Raw genomic sequence first — 12,844 nt, forward strand, 5'->3', positions numbered from 1 at the left:
CAATAAAACGACAAGCTTCTCAAGACTGTTGTCAATACTGCCAGTAGAGTGAATAGCGTTACCCCCGAAAAAGCATCGGCTTAAACCATACAACATATGTTGCAGTCATAGACTATATAAAAGGATCGCAGTGTTTCCATTTCAGCTCAATGTGAGAGTCTTTACTGTGTCTTGCTGTCATTTAAGGCCGCGTTGCCTTTTCTCCTCTCCGTTGATCTATTCCACAGACAGTTCAGAAAGCTCTTTTGTCGATAAAGTTAAAAATAAAGTAATTGTTAGCCGACAATGGCGAGTGCAGACACTTCGCAGCACAGCGGTCTAGCAGCACTCCGCTAACTTGTTGCTCTCACTACCAACATGAGCTGCTCTGTTTAGGCTACAAAACGTGCATGCAGGCTGAAATTTAACCGTGCGGTTTTGTCAGGATTAATCTATAAACAGAAGGAAACTCCGCAACATTGGTCAACAGAAAGTGTTCACTCCCAGGCTCACCAGGTGATCAGGTGAAGCAAACAAATATGTTATAACTTCCGCTCAAACCGCAATGAAAACGCCCACCACCTACAATACAAGTGCACAACACAATAATCAATAAATAATATAAATGAGACCATAAACAACATACACTATGTGGCTATGTGGCTCCTACACTGTCGATGAGGATAACTAAACATGATTGTTGCTTTCATAATATTTAATATCACACGACATGTGTTCTCCTGTAACCTTCGGCAGCAAAAAGTAAAAACAAATAAATAAAAAATGCGGTGATGGCGGTAGTGATGTCATCACCGCGGTAGTGGCACGTCACCGCTGGTATTGCGGTGATGCGGTTATCGTCACAGCCCTAATAGTGCGTATGTATGTTGTGTGCTTGCATGTGGGTGTGTATGTGAGTAGCAGACACACTCGTTAATTGCTGCCATGATTTATTTGCCTTTTTTCTCCCTAATAACTCCAGGTCTGGTGCTGCCTCAACAATGATGTCCTGAAGTAAACCTGGGAACAGAGAGGTGGGGGCACACCTCCCCGGTGATGTCTGTAATTCTTTTAGCGTATGCTACTTAAGCAGATGTTATTGGTGTTAAGATTTGCATCAGCTGTGCTTATTAGGTTGTGGCTCTGAATAAAACAATCAGCTCCTCCTCTAGAATTGCCCAAAGGCAAAAACACCAGACCCGCTGAGTTGAGATTGACTCTGAGATTCTGGGGTGAAACAACAACCCCTCAATCAAGAAACTTTCCACTAACATTAGTTGAGGACAGGCCTATTTGCAATGTTGAGCTCATTTACATTTAAGGCAGTTTGCCACTGCTCGTATCTAGAGTCTCAAGTGACTGAGCAGATATGTGTTCAGAGTCTCAAATAACAATGTTTTGAAGTGGACAATGTTTGCACCGCTGGTTTAAAAGGATCAACCCTGTGATATTTGAGTGTGGTGGACACAGAGCAGCCTCTTAAACCCTGAACAACTCTTCCACCTCAATTTTAAAACTGCATTAAAGCATATAGGTTCAGATCTTTTTCCACAAGTCTATTTTAATACACTACTTCTATGACATATGTACATTGAAAGAGTTACTGTACTTGTTTTTCCTGTCCATACTTTCTGTGAAGAGATCCCTTGGTAACACTTTATAATAACCATTGTTAATAAATGGTAAATTGATAGTTAATTCAACTTTAATAGTAGGGGTGTGACAAGACACTCAGATCCACGATATTGGGTTCATGAGATTTTAACACTATTTTATAGAATACTTCAACTGTCAAAATAGTCTCTTATTCAATCGAAAGTCCGTAAATGAAGAACGAGCACTGTGAAAGGTTTTACCACAAACTCAAATGGCCGGCTTCTCTCCAGTATAACTACTCTATTCAGACCTAATAACTGCGGCGTGAGCGTCTAACTTTTAACTAAAGCTGTGTGTGACCTTCTAACTGAACTACTTTAGTTTCCTCAAATAAAAAATTAAAACAGTAAAACAAATAACAAAAATGAATGACTATGTTTTTTTAGTCTTATTTTTTTAAAGTGCAAACCATAATCAAAGTAGTACTCTCTCAATAATCAAAGTGCAAACAGAGACTGACCAATTATTTTTCTTCAAACCTACATTGTGTAATTTTTTGAGTTGATTCTTAGCAAAACCGCCTTTGTTCTTTCACAAATATGTGCTCATTCATGTGTAATTACTTCCACCAACTAATCAAAGTATTCTTGTACGCGTAGAATCTGCCATTTAGAATTATTCAGAATACATACGAGCGATTCGCTGGAATGACAGCCACTATGCAGATTTGAAAGCCTGTTGAAAATGGAGGATTGCGCCTATTCTCGTTGACGGAAACGCCAAGTAAGTTAAAAAGAGAATTAAAACGACAACGTGACAGGTAAAGCAACGAGACCAAAGTTAATTTTGGAGTGGCTTTTCCAAGATGGAAAAAGCTCATAAGGAGCAAGGATTTTAAAAGGGACGCCAAAGTTGCCTGCTTTCTTCTCAAAAGGTAATTCTGCATATTTGTGTAAATTCGAAGTTTTATAGTTGCTTGACTAACTATAGCATGGTTGTGCATAACGCTAGAACGACGTCTAGGATACTTTTCCTCGCGTCAATGATGAAAAAGGATTGTCTACCTTGTAACATAAACGTAATCATATGTGTCGTAATTTCCCTGGTAGACAACTCACGTAATGGAGTTGTAACAAAGACTAGCTACAGCTAGAACAGTTGCATGTAAACGTACTAAACGGAGATACTAAGAGCTAATTTCGGTTTCATTGACATTTTCATACAGCTCAGAGAAATATATTAAAAACACAAACCTCCGTTGCTTCTCTCCTACGCTGTAGAAAGTAATATTCAGTTGGTTGTCATATACAATTTCAACACTAGATGGGAGACATTCTTACACAATGTAGCTTTCAAGCATAATGCACTGTTCAGCCTAAGATATGGTCATGTTCCTTTTCAGGAGAATGAGCATGTCCACGTTCTCTAGCATATCAAGACTATACACTATACTAAAGTCTCTTCGGTCCGTGTAACGCTCATCATTTAAATTTTCTAAGCACAAACAGACATTTGGAAAAACAGAAAAATGGGTTCAAATATCTAATTTTTCATTTCTTTCCGCCTTGACAAATAAAAAAATGTGATCTTTAACCTGTTTTTCTAATTTTCTTTTTTTGCTTTCCACCATTAGACATTATTGAAATAAGACGTTGCTGCACGCACGGGTTGAGCAGAGGCTGCACAGTTTGACCAGCGCGGGCAGGGATATTGACAAGCGTTTCACCGATCGGTGAATGCTGAATGTTTCTGTATATTCCACTTCCAACACGTCATCCATTCTCATTCTGTCTTTAAGTTTGGCTGCTGTGCTCGAGTTGGCGGAACTAAGCAGAAAGAGGGAGAGAATATCATTGCAGTATTGAATAATTGGAGCCCAGACGCAATTTTGTAATTTTCTACATTTCTGATCCTCTGAATAAAAACAGAAAATTGGAAAGACAGGTTAAAGATCAATTTTTTTAATTTGTCAAGGCGGAAAAAAATGAAAAATTTGATATTTGAACCCATTTTTCAGTTTTTCCAAATGTCGGTTTGTGCTTAAAAAATTTAACTGATAAGCGTTACAGACCCTCTTCACACTGTTTTGTACTTGAATTTGTCATTGTACAGTAAAGAGAGAGAAATAAAGCTTATCTTACGATTGTTTCACAATGATTACGTTCTAAAGTAAAAATAAATGACCATCAAACACTCTTTGTTTAATATAATTAAAAGTGAAGTTAGGCTTTGGTGTCCGCTTCCTTCTGACACTCATTGTGCCATTTGAAGCCAAACATTTTATTTCAGCTCTGATATTAAGTTCAGGAGAAACCATCCTGTAGGAAGCCATTAAGGCCCTCTCATCAGCCTAATTAGCTGCTAGTAAGTGGCTATTGGCCCTGTATAGGACACTTGCCATATGTCTTATTCATATGTAATTGCTCCAACAAGACTCTAGTATCCCTCATTTTCACATCATTAGGCATCGTTTATCTCAGTCAAAGAGTAAAGTAAAAGTTCTATCCTTTAATTTATGCCACTTTAATGATTAATTAGCATGTGTGTGTTGTGACGTGTTGGCTGATATTGAAGAGAGGGAGGGATGTATCTGTATAAGTTAAATGACCCAGGCTTTATATCGGATTGGACTTATCTTAACGGGGAGTGAGTGCTGCTGGACCTCCTGTCACCAACCTCTAAAGAAGACTGATGAGAGATTTAATTAAAATGGCTGCATTTAAAAACACTGGTCCATCACTTGGATGGAAAGAGAGAGACAGGGCACGTTGACAGAGTATCACAGTGTCTCTCCTACTGGACTGAAGTCCTTCACGTACAGAAAAAGTGGAGAGAGAGAGAGAGAGAGAGAGAGAGAGAGAGAGAGAGAGAGAGACGGACAGAAAAGAGCGACAGATAATGAGCATGGGATGGGTTTCTGCCAAGGCCATACACAGTGAACAAACTAAATCTGCTCATGTTTGATTTGTAATATTCATTTTTTTTAATCCCCACAACACACAAATACAGTTTAATCTCCCAGGAAAACAGCTCTTAAAAAAATGCTACCGCTGTGTTTCCACTGGCAGCAGCTCTGCTTCTAGGCTTTAACTGGGTAGCAGCTCAGAGGGTCTGATGTTGTACTGTAGTGGGAATCAAAGGTTTTGTTAGATATGGGATTACGTATATTTCTGAGTGAGTTCTTGTAAACAAAAAGCAAAAATAACAGCATGCAGCATCCCAGTGCCAAGAATTCCATGAAAGCCAGTTTAGGTTCAAAAATATTTGTAAAACACTGCCCCCTTGTGATCACTGTTTGATATGAGTGCATGCCAGCATATTAGTGCAATTATACAAGCTGGCAAGTGAAATGAAATGCTCGGAAGCCTTGGAAACAAAGCAGAAAAAAGATGAGTATCACAGGTAACAATTTCATTAATTAGATCATCAGACTGCTTTAAATGGAGATTACACATGTATGTTATGCATGGCATGTTATCTAACTGAAGGGAATTCCAAATGAAAGTTCTGCACTCAGAATTATGTTAGTATAGCTACGCATAAAACAGGGCACCTCTGAACCCTTTGATCTGAAAACAGCTAATAATGGCAGAGAAGATGAGAGAAAGTCACAGTTATCTGAATTTTAGTGTTACCATAAATATTTAATGGACTTGTGCTGTCACCTTTCAGAGGAGAGGAAGCATTTTAGCAGTGCACACTTTTCTGGAACTTGGAGACAGGGAGACTGCAATGACCATTTTCTTTGACCGAACCTATCGTGTAGCTACTTGTGCTTAAACAAAACAAATTTCCATAATCTGAAATTTTTAAATCCATTATTTTGGTTCAGTTTGCTCACACAAGGTCAGGCATAGCAGGGGAAGAGAAACAACTAAACTAAATTAGGCCTTAGTGTTTGCTGTTCAACACAGATGCATGTAATTCAACAATGCGTCTGTGTTGTTGTGCTAGTAACGCCTGATGGAGCTGAAATTCAAACCAACTAATGAAACAGCAATAATCAAACATAGATCAAGCTCCAAAGAAAGCATTCAACTTGCACAGCAGAAAATAAAATAAATCACAAAATGACTACTTATTACAAACGGCGGCACAAAAATCAATTTCCATTTTAGAAGTGACAGTTTAATTAGCCTAATTGCACAAGGTGTAGAGTAACTGTTGCTCCACAACTGACTGGAACAGATTGAGTTCAGCACAAACTCGATGTTGGCACTGCTATATTCAGTTAGTCTTTGTTCTTTGTTGGTGGAACACACATTATGATCAACTGCACTCTTTTTTTTCAAGACAATTAGCTAAACTCTAATCTATCATGGCATATGCTTGAAGATAATTACATTACATTCTTCCTGATACAATCTCTTCCCAATGGCTGCTTAAAAGAAGTGCTGAACCATAACAAGTATTTACCATTCAGAGCCAAATGGCAAGGCCAGCTCTGGCATTTCATTTCCCTTTCTCTGAAAATATTCCCCTCGTCTGTTAGAGCCTGCGTACACAGACTGATGCTCTTGAGGAGATAAGGGAAGGGCGTAACCAGAGCCACTGGCTGATTCTGTTGACAATGCTGAGCTTAGGAGAAAGCCAAGCTGCAGCTAATGGGCTGGCGATGGAGCAGGAAGCAGGGATTTGGATCACTGCTCAGAGGGGGGTTCACATTCTGCTCTGGGACAGAATCTCTGCAACATGAACCGTCTATCTGCAGGGTGTTCACTTCACTATTGACCCAGCCCGAAGCCAGAGCTCATCGCTGCATGCACACATACACAGACAGACACACTGAAACATACTTTCACATTCACAAACAGCAGACAGAGAGCACGAGAGAGAGAGAAAGAGAGAAAGAGAAAGAGAGAGAGAAAGAGAAAGAGAAAGAGAGAGAGAGAGAATGGACTGAAAGCCCCAGAGACTAAGAGAGACAGAAAGCAATCAATCAGCTCAACTCCCCTTCCCGTCCCTTTTCAATACTCCCAACAATGGAGTCTGTGGGCCATTAGTGGCTCCTTATCAGATATGACAAACAGGCACTATCAGGAGTCCACTGTTCACCGCTTTGGGACCTGTGGTGCTGCCAATTGCCACATTACGTAAAATATGTAAATACACTTTATTGATTTGCTGTTCAAAAGAAAAGTATGATAGAAATACATGATGTTAATTGAGTTAGTCCGCTCTGTTAATGCAATCAAGCCTTTCCTGTATGCCACAAGTATAGCTAACCTGTTAATACTAGTCTCTCTTTTTGTCTCATTTATGTTCTCTTTTACTGTCAATTGTTTTTTCATTTTTCCCCAGTTTACCACCTCTGTGTCTACTTCAACTTGTGATTTTGCAGAATTCCTTTGACAACTCTAGGGAATAGGCTTATTGCTTTTAATCAACAATGGGCATGTTGGGGGTATCAATATGTTAAGCTAGTTAACGCTCTCCTGAACACTGAGATAAATCTACTACTACAAAATAAGTGTAGTTGCATTGCATCTGCGTTCAACACAGAAAAAACGGTGGTGAATAGAAGCATTCAAAGATGCCCGTCATCTTTGATTTTGAAATGTAACACCACACATGATATATACCATGGTAAAACAATATGTATAAATGTATAAAAGTAACACACTGATATGTTGTATAGGCCCTTATTACACATCTTTTTTTTTTTTTTTACATTACATCCCGTCTCGTTAAGCCCCCTCCCAAAAAGTCCAGGCTGACTTGTGAGAAAAATATGGTGCAACTTTGCAAAAGTAGTTCTGAATTTGGCATTATGTTGCAACGTGCAAGGTAGTCCCGTTGGATTTCAAACAAAACTACTTGGTTAGGTTTAGGAAAAGATCGTGGTTTGGGTTGGTCAGTTACTTAACTACATGACTGTAAAAAAGGGAGATGAACATCGTTCTCTGGGGTTGAAATTCTGTGTCTGTTTGACCTATCCACCACCCCAAAAAGATTTTTTTGTGGCATTTTAGGCCTTTATTAGATAGGACAGCTTTAGACATGAAAGAGGAGAGAAAGGGGAAACTACATGCAGCAAAGAACCACAGGTCGGAATTGAACCCACGACCACTGTGTCGAGGAATGAGCCTCCGTATATGGTCTCACACTCTATCAGGTGAGCTACCCAGGCACCCATACTGCATCATCTTACAGCACTATGGTAAGCAGTGGCTCATTATATTATTATTATTATTATAATTATTATTATTATTATTATTATTATTATTATTATTATTATTATTATTATTATACCATACAGATGTTGAAAGAGTTCCTTGTGCATCGGCATCAGACGCTGAGGACCAAGCTGCCGTATTTCACAAGTTGGGAGTGAAAACGGGTTGGCATGTGACATGAAGGGAGCCAAATCTGAAAAGGCTTGTTGAGTCCCATGTTTTCTGATCTAGGCAGCCCACAAAAACCCATTGAACATTTTCAAAACAACACAGAACACATTTTAAATTTGCTTTGGAAACTGGGCAATAGTGAGAAAGCATCAGTTTATAATTGGTGCATGGACGTGCAGAGCTGAAGGAACAATCAATGATGATATTAGTGGGAGGCTGTAACGCAGACGGGTTCAAGTTAAATTGACAAGTGCTACAATTAATCCCATTAGACCTGACAAAGAAATAATTACTTGTCACTTGTGTTAGTCAGGTCTTTAGTCTTGCTGCAGTAACAGCTACACCTGAAACCTGCAGGCATGCACACACAATTAAAAATTATATACAAGCAAGTCTCACATACTGTAAAGATCAGGCACAGTGTTTAATTCCCCTAACCATGTCTTTTTACAAAGACAAAGTCAAGTATTAACCAATATTACACATACATCTGGTTAAAGGTGCCGTAGGTAGGATTGCGAAGATCCAGGACTTAGCCAAAAACATCGACAACTTCTCAGTCCCTCCCCCCTTTCCACTAAAGCCCAAACCGGTCTCCTAAGCCCCTCCCCCACAAGGGAGAATGAATGCGTGTGCATGAGCAGTGATTGACATGCAGTTAGACACCCCCCTTGGCCCTGATTGGTGCATCTGAACAGGGAGCTGTGGATTTTTGAAAATCGCACTACTAGTAGGTGGTGCCAGAGGAGCCGGATTTTTATTTTTTAATTACTTCATGTAGTTCTACTTGAACATAGGGTCAGTTTCAGCAAATATGACAGAAAGTTAGTTTTATAAGTCTTACCTACTGCACCTTTAATAAGCTGCTAAAGTGATGTGTAAGAAAGTGAAAATAAAATGTTTGACAACATATTCTAATCCTCTAACCTATTCTGTTATTATTCATGATGGACTAGCTGAAGATAATTGGGTTTATAAGGACACAATTGTGCAAACAAAGCAAGAATCTGCCACGGCTTCACCAGTGTGTGCAAGATGATAATGTGACAAAAGATCCCTCGATGTAATTCAAAGTAAGACATAATGAAAGCAAGAATGAGTTTTGAACAGCAACATGGTAGTAACGTCTGTCATTGAATAAAGCCTGGTCACTGCCTCCCTCTAAAGCTAATAAAATGGCAGACTGCACTGCAGTCACAGTACTTTGTCTTTTAAAACGCATATCAAAAGAGGATGACAGCTGGCCCTATTTCACCTGAAGGACATTGGCTATATACCCCACTTTTTTCATCTGTGATACTGATGCCTGACCTGAGCATTTTTCAATTTTTGCTTGGCTAAGACACAGAAACCTGAATAAAAATATGTAGAGTAAGATCTATAGTCTGCTGTAAAAGCTACATTTTGCTCTCTCTTTTTTGCTGTAAAATAAAATCTTGCTGCCTTTTTGTATAGTGTGTCAACATGCACAGTATAGTGCCTCACAGTGATGGTAAATTGTCAGAAATTGCGTTAAAGAGAATTCCTTCAAGCCCAAATATACCGCTGTGTTGCTATAATGGAGACATTCTTTTTAATCTTCAAAATGTTTTTTTCTGTATTGAATTCTATTTCACTGCAGGATCATTGATTTCATCCTGCTTGCACACACAGTACTGAGTAAATAAAGATACTCTGATTTTAATTACTTGCTTTTTGACTTAAGGTGTGACAAAACAAGTTCACAGTTCTTTTTATTTACCCAATCTCACCTCCACACTTTCCTTACCCAAGACCTTCATTTCACTTCGCCTCATAACTTTCCCAGAACTCGGAGTCCTGCGTTTTGGTTGACAGGATGCAGCCCTGTACAGCTCTCTCCTTCAGAAGCTATAATGTCAGAGCTTCTTTCAGTGTTGATGCTGCAATATCCGTCATGAATAATCCCGTTAAGACAGGCACTTCATGTTTAATGTCATGTCACTCCATATAACCTTCCCTGTGACAGTTGTAAGACTGTAAATATGTTCACGACAACATTTTATTCAAGTACATTTATATTTCTGTAAGGGACTCATGACACTGATTTGATCTATTAATCCATATCTCTTAAAAGATATATAGGCTGCAACTAATGATTATTTGTATATTAATTGATTAACCATTTAGGATAAACTGTCAGAAAATGGGCATCCCAATTTTCCAGAACCCAAATTGAAATATTCCGGTTCCTTGCGTTGTCAGACCAACAATCCGAAACCCAAAAATATTACATTTATTATCAAAGAAGAGAAACCAGCAAACTCCAATTTTGCTACAAAAAACACAGCAATAATTAATGATACAAATAAATTGTAGATTAACAAAGACATCATGTTATGTAGGTAGTCTAAATGGAAATAGTGTGTCATGTACATGCTTTCACACACTGATGTAATTGCAGCTGCTGTAACTTTAGTACATCCATTAGCAGTCTGCACGTACTTATCCATAACTGTGCAAAGGTCAAGCAAATCAATAGACCAATAGCTAGATATGGTCAACACTTGTTGGTAATTCAGTATTCCACTCGTGTGCTGTCTGATGTACACACTCAAGAAAACACGGGGGAACAGCTACAAAACCAAAAATACCACAAATTCAGGGAAAGTGTTTCTAGCAAGAGGCTGCCCACAAAGATTCCTTTAGTGCCTGTTTAATTCACCAACAGCTGTATGCCAAGTATGCCACTTTAAGTAATGGGACCTGCTTTTATTATGTATGCTCTTTTTTTCATTTACAATAGAGTTTCATTAAAGCAGACAGCTGACTTAGATTTTTCTTTAATTTACAGCAGTGACTTGCGATTGTGAGTAACTCAATTACCTCACAGCAATAAATAAACTCTTTCTTCCATATCAGTGACTTTTTCCTCATCACTGAGGACTACTATCCTGGCATTACAGTTTTGTTTTTAGTAGTAGGTTTAATTGGATGTCCTCAATTCATTACAATGAACCCAAACATAAGATTCTTCTCGATGAAATCCAGCAGCCTCCTCTCTATATTCTTTCGGGCCACATTCCAATTTTAGATCTCCATATGCAATATTACCAATCAATCAAAACTATCAAATCTACCAGACGCATATAAAATACCTTTTGAATTTATGAAGTGCCAACTTGAACTGATGATTTCCAATTTTAGGTCTGCTGGTTCCCAGAAAGATCGGACATTTGAAACTATTCCGAACAATATTTCTCTCGTGACTTACCTCTCTGAAGTTCTCTGGGCCACACTCTAAGCCTCTGAAGTTACACTCCAGCAGCATGTCCTCAATGCGGTGTCGAGTGCGGTTATAGAACTCATCCAGGCTGAAGCGAGAGCCGGGCGGGCGGTCCGGTTCTGGGGCGAGTGGAAACCCCGGTGCCATGCCTTCTTCGAAGCCCAGCAGAGGGCCCATGAAAATCAGGTCGCTGTAGCTCATCTGAGACTTCCGAACAAAGTTGTAGTTACACATGGTGACAGCCGGAAAGGTCATGTTTTTGGCCGAGTTTTCATCCAGCATGGTGATGTAATCGTATTGGAAATAGTATATGACCCTGTCAACTACCTGTAACAAGAAAGCAGACAGGGCCATGGTGAAGACCACCGCCCAAAGACCCTGGCGAATACCGAACTTCTTGTTCTCCACAAACACGTGGTTGGCGCCATGGAGCGAGCAACCGCCGAAGAAAGCGGCCAGGTCGTCCACCTGGCTGGCGTTGTCCTCCTCTTCATTGTAATCATCCTCCTGACCACACCCATCCAGGTAGTCCTGCGAGTCCCTTTCACCATAACTCTTCTTCACCCGCTTGTAGTGGTCGTCAAAACCGTCTTTACCATATCCTCTGCCGGGCTCGTCATCGTCGGCAGAAAAGGAGATGGTGCACATGATCCGTACCGGCATTGTGGCAGGATGAATAACCTAATAACGCTTAGAAATAAGATAGCCACTTAAAGCCAGCAGTCCAGTCCTGAAACAATCAAAGAGTCCAAAATCCAGAAGCAATGAAATCTGGCAACTCTGGCTAGTGATGCAAAACCATCAGTCGAAAAATAATCCTGGAATTCAGCAATCAGGCAACAAGAAACCACATCTAGAGTATTTACAGTACTCTGTCACAAACTCGGTTGGCCCTTAAAGTGGGGTCAAAATACTGATCCAATCAAACACATATGGTCCCAAACAAAGTCAAAACATCATCTGAGGCAATGAGCGCAAGCTGAAGAGAACCACACACTCCGCTTACCGCCATTCACATCTGCTCTGAGTTGAACTGAGATGCCCCGCCTGGGTTTGTCCTTGTGTCTGGGGGGCAGATCCATCCCTTAGAGCAATTTCGCAAGAGAGACAAAGAAGAAGAAGAAGAAGAAGAAGAAGAAGAAGAAGAAGAAGAAGAAGAAGAAGAAGAAGAAGAAGAAGGAAAGGAGTAAGAGGAGGAGGAGGGGATAGAAGGTGAGGCCATGAGCAGTATAGGACACAGAATACTCCCACAGGGCCCAGCTACAGGTCACTGTGCCGAGGCAGAGTTTCACCGTTTACAGGAAAAACACTGAGGCTTGACGCAGTGGGAGAGAGAAAATGTAAGAGAACGGCAGCCAATGTACAGTAGCAAAGCACTAAATAGGCTGTTATTTCTGCTGATTTTATTGTTCCGCATGACCTCACTCCTCCCCCTAAAAGAAAATGATCTCAGCACAGTTGTGTAATCAAATGCAAATAATACTTAGGTGTCATTGAAATGACTACAGATGAGCAATTGGAGAAGATTCACACACTGGAACATACAACACACCCTTACATACAATGGTTTCATTGTTGGATATGCTCTTACGATGAGTTACGGGGTACAGGGAAGCACAGGGACCTACAACAAAAGAGATGTGTCCTTTCAGAAGATTCTGGGAGAAGAAAATAATAT

At 39.9% G+C, this 12,844-nt stretch overlaps 1 protein-coding gene across 4 annotated transcripts in view; it reads right to left on the bottom strand.

The window, feature by feature from the left end:
- The window catches only part of asic1b (acid-sensing (proton-gated) ion channel 1b), a 189,362-nt gene that overhangs the window by 45,317 nt on the left and 131,201 nt on the right, over positions 1-12,844 (bottom strand). The window contains exon 1 of one of the 4 annotated variants that reach the window (XM_028576113.1): positions 11,155-11,829. The exons of the other annotated variants lie outside the window; for them this stretch is intronic. Within the exon in view, the coding sequence (XP_028431914.1) occupies positions 11,155-11,829 (675 nt within the window). Of the gene's footprint in view, positions 1-11,154; positions 11,830-12,844 lie in introns of those variants that run through there. 4 annotated transcript variants of the gene reach the window in all.

Source organism: Perca flavescens, chromosome 4 (genome assembly GCF_004354835.1).
Source record: "Perca flavescens isolate YP-PL-M2 chromosome 4, PFLA_1.0, whole genome shotgun sequence".
Classification (NCBI taxonomy): Eukaryota; Metazoa; Chordata; class Actinopteri; order Perciformes; family Percidae; genus Perca; species Perca flavescens.